The 17,971-nt window shown below is 46.0% G+C and overlaps 1 protein-coding gene across 1 annotated transcript in view; it reads right to left on the bottom strand.

Annotated features, from left to right (window-relative positions):
• The window catches only part of LOC115472221 (CDK5 regulatory subunit-associated protein 2-like), a gene marked incomplete in the record, with an annotated part of 793,551 nt that overhangs the window by 543,916 nt on the left and 231,664 nt on the right, over positions 1-17,971 (bottom strand). Inside the window, 1 exon segment of the mRNA XM_030206415.1 lies at positions 3,608-3,731. Within this exon segment, the coding sequence (XP_030062275.1) occupies positions 3,608-3,731 (124 nt within the window).

The following is a 17,971-nucleotide window of genomic DNA, read 5'->3' on the forward strand; positions in this document are numbered from 1 at the left end:
ATAATTCAATGGAGCCTGATGCAGACATTGCCCAGCGTACTATATCTTTAAGAAACTTTTGGAAAAGCCTGGGCCTCCAAGGAGGGCTGGAGCTGTGCTATGGCTGGCGCAAGCACCCTCAATGCTGAAGCAATCTACTGCTGCATCAAGTCCACCAGCTGTTTCCTAAGCATGGTCCGAAGATGGGCATCGACAAAGGCTGGGCCAGAGCCTGTGTGGAGACAGCCTGTGAATCTGCCGGTGCCGACCAAGAAGTAGGATCCCAGCTGTCTGGTGACTGCAGCATCTGCACCACCACAAGACAGGAGGAGTACTCCTCTTGATGCTGACGCTACTTTGGTGCCAGCGAAACCAACAACCCAGAGCTCCCAGTACTGTACCTCGACGGAGACCACTGATATATTTTTTTAGGTTTAGGCCAGCGTCGGGAATTAGGAATCCCTCAGTACCAAAGTCAACGTCGATTCCCTACACCTTCTTGGTGTCGGGACAGACACCTAGTGGCCCCAGGGAACTATCACAGCATCTGCCATAGAGGCAGGGGGAGACCTCTTTGAGGCCAGAGCACTTCCAGTGTCAGTGGAAATCGCTGCAGCCACTGGGATCGACGCTTCCGAAGCCAACGTCGATGGACTACACTTGGTGCCAAATATTTTCTCACACTGGACTTCTCTGGCTTTCTGGGTCCTTTTCTGGATATGCAAGCAATAGACACAGGAATGAGCATCACAGTCTGGCCCCAAACACGGAATACACCAGTTACAGGTATCAGTCCCAGAGATGACCCTATTACACCGGAAACAACACTTGAAGCCACTGGGAATCTTCTGCAAAATCAAATGGCTCAGTGGTGGGGGGAGAAAAAAAAAACGCTGTTCACTCCAAAAAGGTCAATGCTACCCGGCAAGAGCTCAGGCCTAACAGGGTCTTTAAAGCTAGAAAAAAATGCAAACTTAAAACTAGGGAAAAAATGCATTAGGGACAAAAGTGTAAAAGAAACAAAAAAGAAGAAAAAAAAAAATGCCCGCAGGGAAGGCACCATAAAATGCAAAAAGTTTTACTCTGCGGAAATCTGAAGACTGCTGGTACTACGCTTGCATATCAGGCAAGAGGGCATCCGCACATATGTGGTGGGATGTTGTCAAAGGCTTCTTAAAGGTGCACTAAGAATGCAGCATCCACCTCGGTTCTATCGGAAGACATCACCCAGTTATGAGAATATCATGACCTACTTGTCCTCTGAGAAAATGTTTGCTACAATCCTTACCATCTTGCAATACCTTATCTGTGATCACTGGTTCATGTGTAAATTCCATGTAGAGTTCCAATCCGAATGCCTTTATGTCATGACACCTATACTATAATTTTAATTAGAGTAGTTATCATATTTATAAATGATATAAAGAGGCGTTATTTTCAAAACACTTAGACTTACAAAGTTGCATTGTAATCTATTGAACTTTGTAAGGCTAAGTGCTTTGAAAATGAGCCCCAAAGTTAAACAGTAATACAATACCCTTGAATAAACTAGGTAGATATAATAATAAAACTAGAAATCAAAAATTCATAGAGCCCACATGAGAAATAGGAGAGATACCAAAATTATCAAATCTTTATGACTCCAAATTGTTCTGTATGACACTTACACTTTCATGAGCTAGCTCAACTTTTAAGGTAGTCTCACTGCTCAACACATTCTAAAGGCAAAAATTATCTTAGGACCTTGGCTTACATTATTTATTTATATATTTTTTTTAAATTGCAGTTGAGATAAAGCAGCAATTGACACTTTGGCAAGCGTTGCCCTTGTCTCTGTGGGGGCGGATAGCCTTGTTTAATATGCTGAGTGCCCCTAAGTGTTATATTTATTTCAACAATTACCAATATTCTTAAAAGGCAAAGAGGAGAAACGTTTAAACAGAATTATCCAACATTTCCTCTGGCAGGGTAGAAGGCCCAGACTTCCGATGTCCATACTTATCTCACCAATAGACTGTGGTGGGATGAGACTGACCAGCATAAAACTCCTTTCTGTGACTTGTGGAATGAGACACATTAACGACTGGTTCCGGGGCACATCAGAGTTTTCCCTAACCCCTGCAGAGGTATTGTGGTTCCCGGCCTGGCATTTCAGTTGTCTTCTTCACGGGGGACGAGAGATGCCAAAACAGGCACTAAAGCATCACCTCATGTTGCCAGCACTCAGAGCCACTTGGAGATGGATTTGTAGAAGACACCAGTTCACGGCAAGGGTAACTCCTTTTCTGCCCCTTTGCGATAATCCAGCTTTCCCTCCAGACCATGGTAGAGGAGTGTTTACACAATGGGCTAATTTACTTATCCAAGGTGATTACTGAAGAAGGGAAATTGCAGCCTTTCCCAGAGCTAGAGAAGCAGTTGGGTAGGGGCGCGGGCCATCATTTTGCCTACCTACAATTACACAATTACATATCCTCCCTATGCTGGACCGATTTAACTGAATATGTACAAGAAGTATTAGCAGAGATGTATTCCCTGGGGCACAGTTGTCAGTGCCACTTAAATTTCATCTTCAACAGCTGCGGGAGACATCTTCAGAGATAAATTATACGCGCTTGGCCCGCGTCTGGAGGGAGGACTTGGAATGTGAGGTGACAGAAGATATATGCAAATCCTTTATAAAACACTTGTACTCAATGAGGGTGTCGATTCCACAGAGGGAACGAATGTATAAAATTCTGCTAAGAATGTACATGGCCCCAAGGAGGGCTTCTAAGATTGTCGTTCACTGTGATGGTTCCTGCCCTAAGTGCAGAACTGCCAATGCGAATTTCGGTCATATGTTTTGGCTTTGTCCTCGGGTGCAGCAGTTTTGGGGAGGGATGTTGCAGGTGGTGGATAGTCAATGGGGATGTACATTGTTGAAGGATCCCTTGATTATTTTTCACAAATATAGTTATACCTCTTCGCCCCCTGCAGGCTTTAAGGGGTATATACAGATGGCTGTCTACTTTGGGCTTGCCACTATTCTAAAATCATGGACATCGGAGCAGGGACCTTCACTGGCCTTTTGGAGATCTCAGATGATTGTACAAATGAGATTGGATCAATGTCAGAACATGGGACAACATAATTGGGGAGCAATTTCGGAAACAATGGGAACCTTTGTGGTTGACTTTGCCCTCGGGAGGGAGAAGCTTTATACTGAATTTTTGATAAGGGTCTGGGAATCTATAAGGTGAGGATTGTGTTAACTCTCCTTGTGTCTGGTGGTACAGATTTGGGTTTCACTGTCATACCATTTGCACTAGAATTGAATCGACCACATTGCAAGGGTGGGGAGGGCTAGGGGGGGAGAGGTGGGGGGGACTGGGGTCAGATAAAGAAAGAATTTGTTGTTGACAGGAATTATCAGATGCTTGTTGTATTAGTGCTGTTCTCAGTTGAATTTATATATGCATATTTTTATAATAATAAACAGATTTAAACATAAAAAACCTTACTTTCAATAGCTCCCTCAATAATATCCATGACTGTTTTCAAACAAATGGTCACAAAAATATATATAAAACACTTTGATTTCAAGGCTATATTGTGAAAAGAGAAAGAATTATTGCTCTACACTTGCCTCTTCCAAAGCATGGATTTTGGAACTTAGAAAGTCTTCCATTTGCTGTAACTGCTTCTGGGCATCCTCCTTTATACTATGAATTTTAGAATCCTTGTCACCAGCCAAGCTCTCAACAGCTTTACTACAAACAGGTAAAATAGAATAACAAAAATAAGTTACAACAAATCTCTCTCTTACTATACTTTAAAATCGTATGAAAGAATTGTTGAAACCCCCCCCCCCCCCAAATATATACACATAAATAACCAAAAACGTACTGTACCATATTTCTGAAGTGCATAATTGTAGTCCTGCATGCCCAGTGAAAATTAAGATATTTTAAAATAAGATTTAAGCATCCGCTTTACAAGCACCATAAATTCCTGAACTAGAGTTGATTCGTCCATACTGTCTACGGTTGAAATGTTACACTACACACATGTAATGTAATGCAGTATCTGTATCCCACTAACTCCCAAAACAGGTTCAAAGTGGATAACAAAAGTGTAACCGTACAATAGAATAAAGGCCAAAAGGAATTGATAAGTATTTTTTAAACAGAAATGTCTTTAAATGTCTAAAGAGATTGCTTTCAAATCATTGGGCAGAGACTGCCGTAGCTGAACAGCCTGATAAGACACTGAGCTTTCTAGAATATTCTTATATCTAATACCTGAAAATGAAGGATTAAAAAAAAAACATTTGAGAATCTTCAGCTCTAGAAGATCTTCAAATTCAAGGGAAAAGAAAATATACAAACAAATATTCAGAACTGTCAGATATTAAGCTGTTGAACAAACTTTGGGATCTTTTCAAAACATGGCAGAAAAAGGGGGAATATGAAAGCTCAAAGCTCACACTACCTCATATTTAGCTAATTTATTATTGGCTGAAAAAATGTACCACAATGTACAAAGACTTCATTCCTGGGGGAAAAAAATCAAAACTGAGTATTTTCCTGTCAAATTTAGGACATCATGAGGAAGTGACGTCACAAGCTCGGATGGCTGCCTGAGTTCCGAGCTCCGTTGCATCCCTGCTTCCAACTAGCTTAAAATAGCTTTCCTCCATACTTAAGTCGGTGCTCTGAAAATGGGAAGGAGCCAGCTTCAATTGAGCCATTTGTTTATGGTGCGTGAGGGAGAAATGTTGGCGAATCGGAGGGAGAGTGAGCGTCAGTCGGTGCGGCAGGCCGGCAAGACCTCGGAGCGCCATGTGCTTCCATCGGATCGGACTCAACGATGTCCACAACAGAACATGGCAGCACCTCTGCTAAACGAGGTATTTCAAAGGAGCTAATTAAGTGCCTATCGGAGATTCAAGAGGAGATTAAATCCTCTAAGGAGAAGATGCTCGATCGGATGGATGTCTTATGTGTGGACTTGCGTGAGCTGGGGGGGGGCGTGTGGAGGATCTAGAGGCCTGAGCTGATGAGCATGTGGAACAGCTGAATGGTGCTGACTTAAAAATTTCAAAGCTTCTCGAGTGTTTTGATGATTTACAATACAAAGTGGATGATCAGGAGAATCGGGGGAGAAGAAACAACCTCCGATTCCGTGGGGGTCCCTGAGGTGGGGGATAAAGAAGATGTGGTGTCAGTGGTCAGGCTGCTATGTGGCAAATTAATTGGCTCAGAGGACATTGCTGTTGAAAGAGCCCACCGAGCCTTGGGAAAGAGAATTGACAATAAACCGCGTAATATTGGTCTGTTTTTCTTCCTATGCTATTAAAGAACAAGTCATGAAGCAAGCCCGAAAGGTTTCTCATATCGACTATAACGAGGTTCAGGTAAAGGTGTTTCAGGACCTTTCCCAACTGACATTGGCTCAACGTCTTGCGATGAAACCAGCTTTGGACATTCTCATCAAAAACAAGATTCTCTATCGCTGGTCATTTCCATTTGCCCTCTGCTTCACAGCAGGGGGGAGGATGAATAGGCTTCGTCTCCTGTCCGAGGTCTGGAAGGTTTTGCACGGAGAAGGTCTGACTACTACTGAACATCCGCCTGTGGACCTGGGCCCTACAGCTCGGGCTAAATTTCAACAGTGGAAGCGTGTTACCACCAAGTCTAAGTCTCCCTCGAAAGTTACCTGAGGGATCGGACTGATTTGTGGACCAGCTCATCATTAATGATACCCATATCTCTGTCTTTAGGGTCCTACTCTTGGAACTGTGTGCCTAGTTTTCGAGGGGTACTTTATATGTTTGATTGTGTTAGGGAGTTGTTCAAGGGGTTTGGAGGGGGAAGGGAGTGAGCGGATGGGCGATAAGTATGATGTTTAAGGGGGAAGTTTATGTCCTGAGTAGCAGGGATGTGTGTGTGTTGGGGGGGGTGGGGGTGGTATAGGGTGGTTCTTCGGGTTTGTAGGGGTCTCTTTCTCTGGTTTATTTATCTAGTAAGAGGGCTTTGTGGGTCCTTGAGTAGTTGTGTGCGGAGAGTGGGGGTTGTTTGAGGGTGGGTGAAAGGGGGTTGGGTTAGGGATTATGGATGTTGTTTGGGGGGAGATGGTGGGGAGGGGGGTCCTTTTCTTTTCTCTTTTTCTTGCCAGCTTTTCCTCAGCTTCCAGTTGCTGTGTAGGCCTATGGCCTTAAGCTATATTTGGGTCCTTTATTTCAAGTATTGCACTATAAATGAGTGCTGACTTACAATGTGAAGGGCCTCCATTCTCCACAAAAGCATCAAAAACTGTTTCAGGAATTATTGTTGCATATCCCATATGTGGTATTTCTGCAGAAGACTCATTTAAAAAGGGAACATGAGAAGTTTTTGAACCATCGTCGCTACCCAGTTGTCCTTTGTGCCTCCGCTGCTGACGCCTCAAGGAAGCGTGGGGTCGCGATCCTGCTCTATTCTTCACTGCAGGTTCAGGTACAGAAAGTAAAACATGAACCTGAAGGTCGTTTCTTGCTTTTGCATGTATTATTGAACAATTTTGCTTTTTCACTGGTCGCTGTCTATGCACCTAATGAATCACAGGGGGAATTCTATGTTAGGCTTGGTAAAGTAGTGCAAGCCGACCCCTTTGGTAAGTTAGTGCTGGGAGGTGATTTCAACGCCACGTTTAACCCAGACTGTGATAAATCGGGGGCTCCCTCGGGGATTGACGTTAAAAATTCTAAGGCGTTAGATGCATTAGCTAGATGTTTGGCCGTATGTGATGTGTGGCGTTTACAATACACTGGGGAGAGGGATTATACGTTTTACTCCCATTCACATGACTCTTATTCTTGTATTGACCATCTGCTCCTAGATGTATCATTGACCCTGGGAGGTTGTACCTCGGGTATTGGGTCTATCACTATCTTGGACCACTCCCCAGCCTGGCTGCATCTTTCATCTTTCCATGAGGTGGATAAAGACACTAGGTGGACTTTAAACGTCTCTTTGCTGAGGGACGAGAAATTGCTAGCTAAGTATCGAACGCTTCTGAGGGAATATCTTGAAACTTAGATTCGGGTCCCTCAATGGGGATTGTCTGGGACGCATTGAAGTCTGTAACGAGGGGGTTCTTTTTAAAACACACAAGGACTCAGGCTAGGGCTAGGCGAAATGAGATTGCACAGTGTATTTCCCAGCTGTCCTGTCTGGAGGAGCGACATAAGTCCTCGCACTCGGTGTCTATACTGCGGCAAATTCAGGCTATTCGCCTTAACTTGGATAATATTTACTCAGAGCAATTGCAGTTTGTAACTTAGCTCTTAGGTTGCGACAGCAGAGGTTTGATCGTAGTATTTTGTGGATTAGAGATGGTAAAAATAATGTGCAAAGTCTTCTTTGATCCGTCAGCGTTTTCAGACCTTTTACCAGTCCTTGTATTCTGCTGATACAGCTATTCATTATGAAGCTATTGAGGCTTTTCTTTCCTCATAAAACCTTCCAGCGCTGACAGATGAACAGCGTGCTTTAATGGATGAACCTGTTAAGACAGATGAAGTTGTTGCAGTTATTAAGAATTTGGCAACAGGCTCCCGGTCTGGATGGTTTGCCGAACGATTTTTACAGGGCATTTCGGGGAGAATTGGCTCCTCTTCTAGTGAAGATTCTCAATGGGGTCCAGGAAAGGAAGGTTCTTCCTCCCTCGATGATGGAGGCATGAATGGCTGTGATTCCAAAGCCAGGAAAAGATAAGGTGGAATGTGCTTCATATCGTCCCATATCTATTCTCAATTCAGATGTTAAAATTACAGCAAAGGTTTTAGTGAATCGACTGGCTAAAGTCCTCCCTGTTTTGGTCCATCTGGATCAGGTTGGATTTGTTCCCCAGCGGCAAGCTAAGGACAATGTTCAACGTAGGGTCAACGTGCTGCAGCATATGGCTACTCAGTCTAGGACTCCTTTATGCCTCTTGGGATTAGATGCTGAGAAGGCTTTTGACCGTGTTCATTGGCTTTTTATGATTAGTGTAATGGAGAGAAAGGGGTTTGGACCTGGTTTTAGAGATTGGACTCAGGCTCGCTATAATTCTCCTAAAGCGTGTGTACGTATTAATGGAGGAAATTCTTCTATGTTCCCATTATCTAGGGGGACTCGACAGGGATGCCCCCTTTCGCCTATATTATTTGCTTTAGTTATGGAGCCTGTGGCTATTGCAATTCGCGCGACTCCTAATATTTCGGGGCTATTGGTGTATGGACAAGAATATAAATTGGCAATGTTTGCTTATATTTTGCTTTCCTTAACTAAACCGTTGTTATTAATGCCTAACTTGATTAAGTTCTTAGCGGAACATTCCTCTGTTTCTGCATTCAAGCTTAATATGTCTAAATCGGAGGTTATGGCTGTTGGAATCCCTGGTTCAGTTCTTTCGTCCCTTCAGCAAACCTTTCCTTTTCGTTGGGTGACTCGAGATATTAAGTATCTAGGGATTACTCTTACTACCAAATTTTCTGATCTATTCTCGGCTAACTACCCCCCCTCTTGAGGGATTTATATAAGGATTTGGAGGCCTGGGGGCCATTGAACTATCGTGGTTTGGGCGGATAGCCACTTTAAAAATGAATGTGCTGCCACGTTTGATGTATCTCTTTCAAGTCCTCCCTCTACAGTTGCCTCGCTCTTTTGTTTTGGGCGTCCAGAATCGTTTTTTTCATTTTATATGGTCAAACAAGAAGCCTCATCTTTCTAGAACGTTGTTATATCGAGATCACAAAAAGGGAAGGTTGGGTGTTCCGAATGTCTTCTGGTATTATAAAGCTGCACAAGCTCGAGCTGCTATTGAGTGGTATCACTCAAGCCCTCATAAGAGGTGGATAGGATTGGAGCAGGTCTTGGTTGGTCCCAGTCAGCTGCGTTCATTGATGTGGCTTCCCAGGAGGTATAGAACGTTGGATAGGAGAATCTGCCCTTCTATTTCGACAACATTTTACTATTGGGATAGCTTATTTGTTAAGCAAGATATGATACTTTCTAAGCTTACACCATTAATTGATAATCCACTTTTCCCCCTGGGCCTTGAATTTGGGACTTTTACGAAGTGGTTTTCCTTGGGCTTGGAGAACTGGAGACAATTCTTTGACGAGGGTACTCTAATCCCGTTTCATAGTTTGACTGACACTTACGCAATTTCACCTAAGGAGATTTTTGCTTACACTCAAGTGAAGCATTTTCTATCGACTGCAGATATAAAGGCTAAAATTACGCGAGAGGATTCTTTCCTAGAAGATATGTGCGAAGACTCTGGGGGGACGAGGGGTCTGATCTCTTCCTTATACACTTTTCAGCATCAAAGGGTTCGGGCCCTAGCTGAGCATCGAGTAGGAGTTGGGGGTGACACTGGGTGACGATTGGAACTACATGGGGATAGTGTGTCAAATGTCCGAGTGGGTGCACACCTGGGAAGCAGTGACCATCAAAGAGTGCGACAAGAAGGGCTCCCAGATATCTTCCCACCTGGAAATTGTTTTGCGACATAGGGCCAATAGCTTTTCCATCTCGCAAACATACCACAGCTTATTAATCCATTTGATCAAAGAAGGAACATGTGGGGACTTCCAATGGCCAGCCAAAGTGACCCTAGCCGCTGACGTCACATGACAAACAAATAAAGACTGGATAGGTTTGGAGAGCCATCTCTGGAGTCTCTACTGCACTGCCTTCCAGAAGGCACACACTTTAATACAGGAACACCAGAGATGCTCCATGGTACCCTCCTCCCCAGAGCCCCTCCAGCACAATGAGGACATCTCTGGAAACATATGGTGAAGATGTGCAGGAGTCAAATACCACCTATATAAAACTTTTATTGCATTTTCTTTATAAGGTACAGAGATAGAGATCTTAGACAAAGCACCTTCCATGTAACATAGTAACATAGTAGATGACGGCAGAAAAAGACCTGCATGGTCCATCCAGTCTGCCCAACAAGATAAACTCATATGTGTATACCTTACCTTGATTTGTGCCTGCCTTTTTCAGGGCACAGACTGTACAAGTCTGCCCAGCAGTATTTCCCGCCTCCCAACCACCAGTCCCGCCTCCCATCACCGGCTCTGGCACAGACCGTATAAGTCTGCCCTCCACTATCCTCGCCTCCCAACCACCAACCTCTCTTCCCCCACCTGCTCCACCACCCAATTTTGGTTAAGCTTCTGAGGATCCATTCCTACTGCACAGGATTCCTTTATGCATATCCCACGCATATTTGAATTCTGTTACCGTTTTCATCTCCACCACCTCCCGCGGGAGGGCATTCCAAGCATCCACCACCCTCTCCGTGAAAAAATACTTCCTGACATCTTTTTTGAGTCTGCCCCCCTTCAATCATTTCATGTCCTCTCGTTCTACCGCCTTCCCATCTCCGGAAAAGTTTTTTTTGCGGATTAATACCTTTCAAGTATTTGAACATCTGTATCATATCACCCCTGTTCCTCCTTTCCTCCAGGGTATACATGTTCAGGTCAGCAAGTCTTTGCTCATACGTCTTGGAACGCAAATCCCATACCATTCTCGTAGCTTTTCTTTGCACCGCTTCCATTTTTTTAACATCCTTCGCAAGGTACGGCCTCCAAAACTGAACACAATACTCCAGGTGGGGCCTCACCAACGACTTGAACAGGGGCATCAACACTTCCTTTCTTCTGCTGATCACACCTCTCTCTATATACAGCCTAGCAACCTTCTCGCTACGGCCACCGCCCTTGTCACACTGTTTTATCGCCTTCAGATCCTCGGATACTATCACCCCAAGATCCCTCTCCCCCTCAGTACCTATCAGACTCTCACCGCCTAACACATGTCTCTCGTGGGTTTCTACTCCCTAAATGCATCACTTTGCATTTCTTCGCATTGAATTTTAATTACCAAACCTTAGACCATTCTTCTAGCTTCTTCAGATCTTTTTTCATGTTTTCCACTCCCTCCGGGGTGTCCACTGTGTTACAAATCTTAGTATCATCCGCAAATAGGCAAACTTTACCTTCTAACCCTTCGGCAATGTCACTCACAAATATATTGAACAGAATCGGCCCCAGCACCGATCCCTGAGGCACTCCACTACTCACCTTTCCCTCCTCCGAGCGAACTCCATTTACCACCACCCTCTGTCGTCTGTCCGCCAACCAGTTCCCTAATCCAGTTCACCACTTCGAGACCTATCTTCAGCCCATCTAGTTTATTTAAGAGCCTCCTGTGGGGAACCGTGTCAAAAGCTTTGCTAAAATCTAAGTAGATTATGTCTATAGCACGTCGATGATTCAATTCTCCAGTTACCCAATCAAAGAATTCAATGAGATTCGTTTGGCACGATTTCCCTCTGGTAAAACCATGTTGTCTCGGATCTTGCAACTTGTTGGCTTCTAGGAAATTCACTATCCTTTCCTTCAGCATGGCTTCCATTACTTTTCCAATAACCGAAGTGAGGCTTACCGGCCTGTAGTTTCCAGCTTCTTCCCTATCACCACTTTTGTGAAGAGGTACCAACTCCGCCATTCTCCAGTCCCTCGGAACCTCTCCCGTCTCCATGGATTTATTAAACAAATCTTTAAGAGGACCCGCCAGAATCTCTCTGAGCTCCCTCAATATTCTGGGGTGGATCCCGTCCGGTCCCATGCCTTTGTCCACCTTTAGCTTTCCAAGTTGTTGATACACACTCTCTTCCGTGAACGGTGCTATATTTCTCAGGTGTACTTTTGCCAGTCCCTCGCGGTCCTTTCTCCAGGATTTTCTTCTGTGAAAACAGAACAAAAGTATCTATTTAGCAAATTGGCTTTTTCTTCATTTTCCACATAGCGGTTCGCAGTATCTTTTAGTCTCACAATTCCCTTTTTAGTCATTCTTCTTTCACTAATATACCTGAATAAATTTTTGTCACCCCTCCTTACATTTCTAGCCATTTGTTCTTCCGCTTGCGCCTTTGCCAGACGTACCTCTCTCTTGGCTTCTTTCAGTTTCATCCGGTATTCCTCCATGTGTTCCTTTTCTTGAGATTTTCTATATTTCTGGAACGCTAACTCTTTAGCCTTTATTTTCTCAGCCACTTGCTTGGAGAACCATATCGGTTTCCTTTTTCTCTTGCTTTTATTTACTCTCATAAGTACATAAGTACATAAGTACATAAGTAGTGCCATACTGGGAAAGACCAAAGGTCCATCTAGCCCAGCATCCTGTCACCGACAGTGGCCAATCCAGGTCAAGGGCACCTGGCACGCTCCCCAAACGTAAAAACATTCCAGACAAGTTATACCTAAAAATGAGGAATTTTTCCAGTCCATTTAATAGCGGTCTATGGACTTGTCCTTTAGGAATCTATCTAACCCCTTTTTAAACTCCGTCAAGCTAACCGCCCGTACCACGTTCTCCGGCAATGAATTCCAGAGTCTAATTACACGTTGGGTGAAGAAAAATTTTCTCCGATTCGTTTTAAATTTACCACACTGTAGCTTCAACTCATGCCCTCTAGTCCTAGTATTTTTGGATAGCGTGAACAGTCGCTTCACATCCACCCGATCCATTCCACTCATTATTTTATACACTTCTATCATATCTCCCCTCAGCCGTCTCTTCTCCAAGCTGAAAAGCCCTAGCCTTCTCAGCCTCTCTTCATAGGAAAGTCGTCCCATCCCCACTATCATTTTCGTCGCCCTTCGCTGTACCTTTTCCAATTCTACTATATCTTTTTTGAGATACGGAGACCAGTACTGAACACAATACTCCAGCTGCGGTCGCACCATGGAGCGATACAACGGCATTATAACATCCGCACACCTGGACTCCATACCCTTCCTAATAACACCCAACATTCTATTCGCTTTCCTAGCCGCAGCAGCACACTGAGCAGAAGGTTTCAGCGTATCATCGACGACGACACCCAGATCCCTTTCTTGATCCGTAACTCCTAACGCGGAACCTTGCAAGACGTAGCTATAATTCGGGTTCCTCTTACCCACATGCATCACTTTGCACTTGTCAACATTGAACTTCATCTGCCACTTGCACGCCCATTCTCCCAGTCTCGCAAGGTCCTCCTGTAATCGTTCACATTCCTCCTGCGACTTGACGACCCTGAATAATTTTGTGTCATCGGCGAATTTAATTACCTCACTAGTTATTCCCATCTCTAGGTCATAAGGGTTTGTGGCCCTATTATTTCTTTCAGCCTGGACCACTGCCCTTCCACTTCATGTTCGTCCTCCCAGCCCATCATCTCCTGCCTCAGGTATTCCCCCATTTTACTAAAGTCAGCACGCTTTAAATCCAGGACTTTGTTTAGAGTGGCTGCCCTCCACTTCAGCTGTTATATCAAACCAAACCGTTTGATGATCACTGCTTCCCAGGTGTGCACCCACTCGGACATTTGACACACTATCCCCATTTGTGAGCACCAGATCCAGCATTGCTCCCTCCCTCGTGGGTTCCGTCACCATCTGTCTGAGCAGAGCACTTTGGAAAGCATCCACGATCTCTCTACTTCTTTACGATTTGGCAGACGGAACCTTCCAATCTACATCCGGCAGATTGAAATCTCCCATCAACAGAACCTCTTTTTTCTTTCCTAATTTTTGAATATCTGCGATCAGATCTTTATCTAGTTCCTCTAATTGTGTCGGGGGTCTGTAGACAACACCCACGTGGACAGAGGTTCTATCCTCTCTATTTAAGGTGATCCATATCGCTTCTTCTTTTCCCCAGGTCCCTGTCATTTCAGTTGCCATGATATCATTCCTCACATACAGAGCTACTCCTCCACCTTTACAACCCTCTCTATCCTTCCTAAATAGATTATAGCCTGGTATACTTGCATCCCATTCGTGGGAACCGTTGAGCCATGTCTCTGTGATTGCAGCAACATCTAAGTCTGCTTCCAACATCAGGGCTTGAAGGTCATGAACTTTATTGCTTAGACTACGAGCATTTGTGGCCATCACTTTCCATCTATATTTCTTGGTATGTGTTTCAACATTAGTGATTTGGGGGTGTCTTTTCACTTTGGGTACTTTCATGTCTTTTTGTTCCAACTCTATTGCTTTTTCCTCTGCCTCAGTTCTATTTTCAGGAGCATTACAGTGCTGTAATGGAGCAAAAGAATTCCTCTCGTTAACTCGCGACAGGATTGTGAAAAATTACAGAAGGACCTTACGAGACTGGGAGACTGGGCAGCTAAATGGCAGATGACGTTTAATGTGAGCAAGTGCAAGGTGATGTATGTGGGAAAAAAGAACCCAAATTATAGCTACGTCATGCAAGGTTCCACCTTAGGAGTTACGGACCAAGAAAGGGATCTGGGTGTCGTCGTCGATAATACACTGAAACCTTCTGCTCAGTGTGCTGCTGCATCTAGGAAAGCGAATAGAATGTTGGGTATTATTAGGAAAGGTATGGAAAACAGGTGTGAGGATGTTATAATGCCGTTGTATCACTCCATGGTGCGACCGCACCTTGAGTATTTGTGTTCAATTCTGGTCGCCACATCTCAAGAAGGACTAGGGGGCATGCGATGAAACTACAGTGTAGTAAATTTAAAACAAATCAGAGAAAATGTTTCTTCACCCAACGCATAATTAAACTCTGGAATTTGTTGCCAGAGAACATGGTGAAGGCGGTTAGCTTGGGAGAGTTTATAAAGGGGTTAGACTGTTTCCTAAAGGACAAGTCCATAAACCACTACTAAATAGACTTGGGGAAAATCCACAATTCCAGGAATAACATGTATAGAATGTTGTACGATTGGGAAGCTTGCCAGGTGGTCCTTGGCCTGGATTGGCCGCTGTCGTGGACAGGATGCTGGGCTCGATGGACCGTTGGTCTTTTCCCAGTGTGGCATTACTTATGTACTTATGTCTCTTAAGCAGCAGGGAGTAAGTCTCTCTAAGTTCTCCTACTAAGTGGTGGTACAGGCTCCGTGACAAGTTCTGCAAAGATGGCAGATGCTAGCGTGAGTGACCACCATGAGGCGTCTCAGAGCGGAACTAGTGGATTACAGCTCACAGATCAAGAAACAACAGGTGCTATTTGCGAGTTAGCTGCAAGAAATTAAGGCAAACTTTAAAGCGGTGCGGGCTGAATTAAACACGGGCTCTGATCTGCGGAGGAACATCACTGAGCTGGGCAGGCGCACTGAAGAATCAGACCAGCGTCTCGAGGAACATTCTGAGGCTATGTCCCACATGGACAAGCAAATGGGGGAATCGAAATAGAATGGAGAACATAACATAGTAACATAGTAGATGACGGCAGAAAAAGACCAGCGCGGTCCATCCAGTCTGCCCAAGATAAACTCACATGTGCTACTTTTTGTGTATACCTTACCTTGATTTGTACCTGTCCTTTTCCGGGCACAGACCGTATAAGTCTGCCCAGCACTATCCCCGCTTCCCAACCACCAGCCCCGCCTCCCACCACTGGTTCTGGCACAGACCGTATAAGTCTGCCCAGCACTATCCCCGCCTCCAAACCACCAGTCCCGCCTCCCACCATCGGCTCTGGCACAGACCGTATAAGTCTGCCCAGCACCATCTCCGTCTCCCGCCACCGGCTTTGCCACCCAATCTCGTCTAAGCTCCTTAGGATCCATTCCTTCTGAGCAAAATTCCTTTATGTTTATCCCACGCATGTTTGAATTCCGTTACCGTTTCCACCACCACCTCCCGCGGGAGGGCATTCCAAGCATCCACTACTCTCTCCGTGAAAAAATACATCCTTTAATAGGACCTGATATATCTGAGACCGAAGCGGGAGGGATACAAAGCTACCCTACAGCCGCACAAAGCGGGAGGGAGCGCCGGCATAATTTAGTTATCAATCCAGCCACCGCCGAAACGGGGGGAGAGGAAGCAGCAGCTCACTGTAACACAAAATCGTCTCAACTCGAAGAGACTTCAATTGGAAGAACTTGAACACGAAGTCCTCGTGAACAGGAAATGAAGACTGAACTTGAACCTGAAATATAACCAGAACACAAACAATACAGATATCTGGGAGGGGCTATGGATTGATCGGCTATGATTAAAGGAAAGAAAATTATCAGGTATGATACATAATTTTACCTTCCCTATCATCAAGCCGATCAATCCATAGACTGGTGGGATGTACCGAAGCAGTACTCACCCAGGGCGGGACATGGAAATCCCTGAACGCAACACTGAAGCCCCAAACTGGGCCTCGGCCCGAGCAGCCACATCCAACCGGTAAAGTCGTGAGAAGGTATGAGCCGACGACCAAGTAGCCGCTCTGCAAATCTCTTCCAAAGAGAGAGATCTGGACTCTGCCATCGAGGCTGCTTGTGCTCTAGTAGAGTGTGCCTTCAGCTGAATAGGCGGAATCTTCCCTGCCGCCACATAAGCTGCCACGATCGTCTCCTTGACCCAACGTGCCACTGTAGGCTTAGATGCCTGCAGACCCTTACGAGGGCCTGCGAACAGCACAAACAGGTGATCCGACTTCCGGAAATCATTGGTCACTTCCAAGTATCTGAAGATGACCCGTCATCCAGGTATTTGAGCGCAGGGTACTCCTCTGGGTAATCCTCCCTACGAAAGGAGGGTAGGTAAAGCTGCTGATTCCCATGGAATCGAGAAACAATCTTGGGCAGGAAGGAGGGCACTGGGCGAATCGATACTCCTGCCTCAGTGAATCGCAGGAACAGCTCTCTACACGAGAGAGCCTGGAGCTCGGAAACTCTTCTGGCTGATGTGATAGCCACCAGGAAGACCGCTTTCAGCGTCAGGTCCTTCAGCGATGCCCTCAACAAGGGCTCGAAGGGCGGCTTCTGCAAGGCCCGTAGTACCAGATTGAGATTCCACGTAGGCACTATCGAGTGCAGAGGGGGGCGCAGGTGTAACTCCTTTGAGAAAGCGTACCACATCTGGCTATGAAGCCAGGGAAGCCCCCTTCAGGCGACTCCTGAAGCAAGCTAGAGCCGCCACCTGGACTTTCAGTGAACTGAGCGACAGGCCTTTCTCCAGCCCCTCTGGCAAGGAACGCCAACACTGAAGAAATTGGAGCAATGAAGGGCGATACAAAGCCTGCCACGCACCACGACGCAAAGGTACGCCAAACCCTGGCGTAAGTGGTGGAAGTAGAGCGCTTCCTCGCTCTCAGCATAGTGGCGATGACCTTGTCTGAGAAGCCCTTCTTCCTCAGCCGCTTCCGCTCAAGAGCCAGGCCGTAAGACCAAAGGGGGAGGGATCCTCCATCACCACGGGACCCTGATGTACGAGGCCCCGCTCCGCTGGCAGTCGCAGAGGGCCATCCACCGAGAGTCTGACTAAGTCCGCATACCAGGGACGTCTGGGCCAATCCAGACCCACCAGGATCACCCGGCCCGGATGCTTTGCCACCCGGCCTAGCACCTTGCCCATCATGGGCCAGGGCGGGAACACGTATAGAAGCTCCTGTGCCGGCCACTGCTGGAGAAGAGCATCGACTCCCAGAGATCGAGGGTCCCGTCCTCTGCTGAAAAAATGCGGCACTTGGCAATTGGCCGAGGACGCCATCAGATCCAGGCTCGGCCGGCCCCAGCGTTTCGTGATGTCCAAGAACGCCCGAGCAGACAGTTGCCACTCTCCGGGATCCAAGGTATGGCGACTGAGAAAGTCCGCCTTGATATTCATGACTCCCGCAATGTGGGCCACCGACAGCTGTTCCAGATTCGCTTCTGCCCACAGGCATAGTTTCATGACCTCCTTGGCTAGAGGAGCGCTCCTGGTACCTCCCTGGCGATTGACATAGGCCACAGCCGTGGCACTGTCCGACAGGACCCGTACCGGCCTCAGCACCAGTGCCGGGAGAAACACTAGAAGCGCCAACCGAATGGCTCGGAGTTCCAGGAGGTTGATGGATCATTTCGTCTCTGCAGGAGACAGGCAGTGGGCTCCCCAGCCCGTAAAGCAGGCGTCCGTCGTGACAACAACCCACTCCAGGGTCGTAAGAGGCCTTCCTGCGGACAG

Source organism: Microcaecilia unicolor, chromosome 6 (assembly GCF_901765095.1).
Source record: "Microcaecilia unicolor chromosome 6, aMicUni1.1, whole genome shotgun sequence".
In the NCBI taxonomy this organism is placed as follows: domain Eukaryota; kingdom Metazoa; phylum Chordata; class Amphibia; order Gymnophiona; family Siphonopidae; genus Microcaecilia; species Microcaecilia unicolor.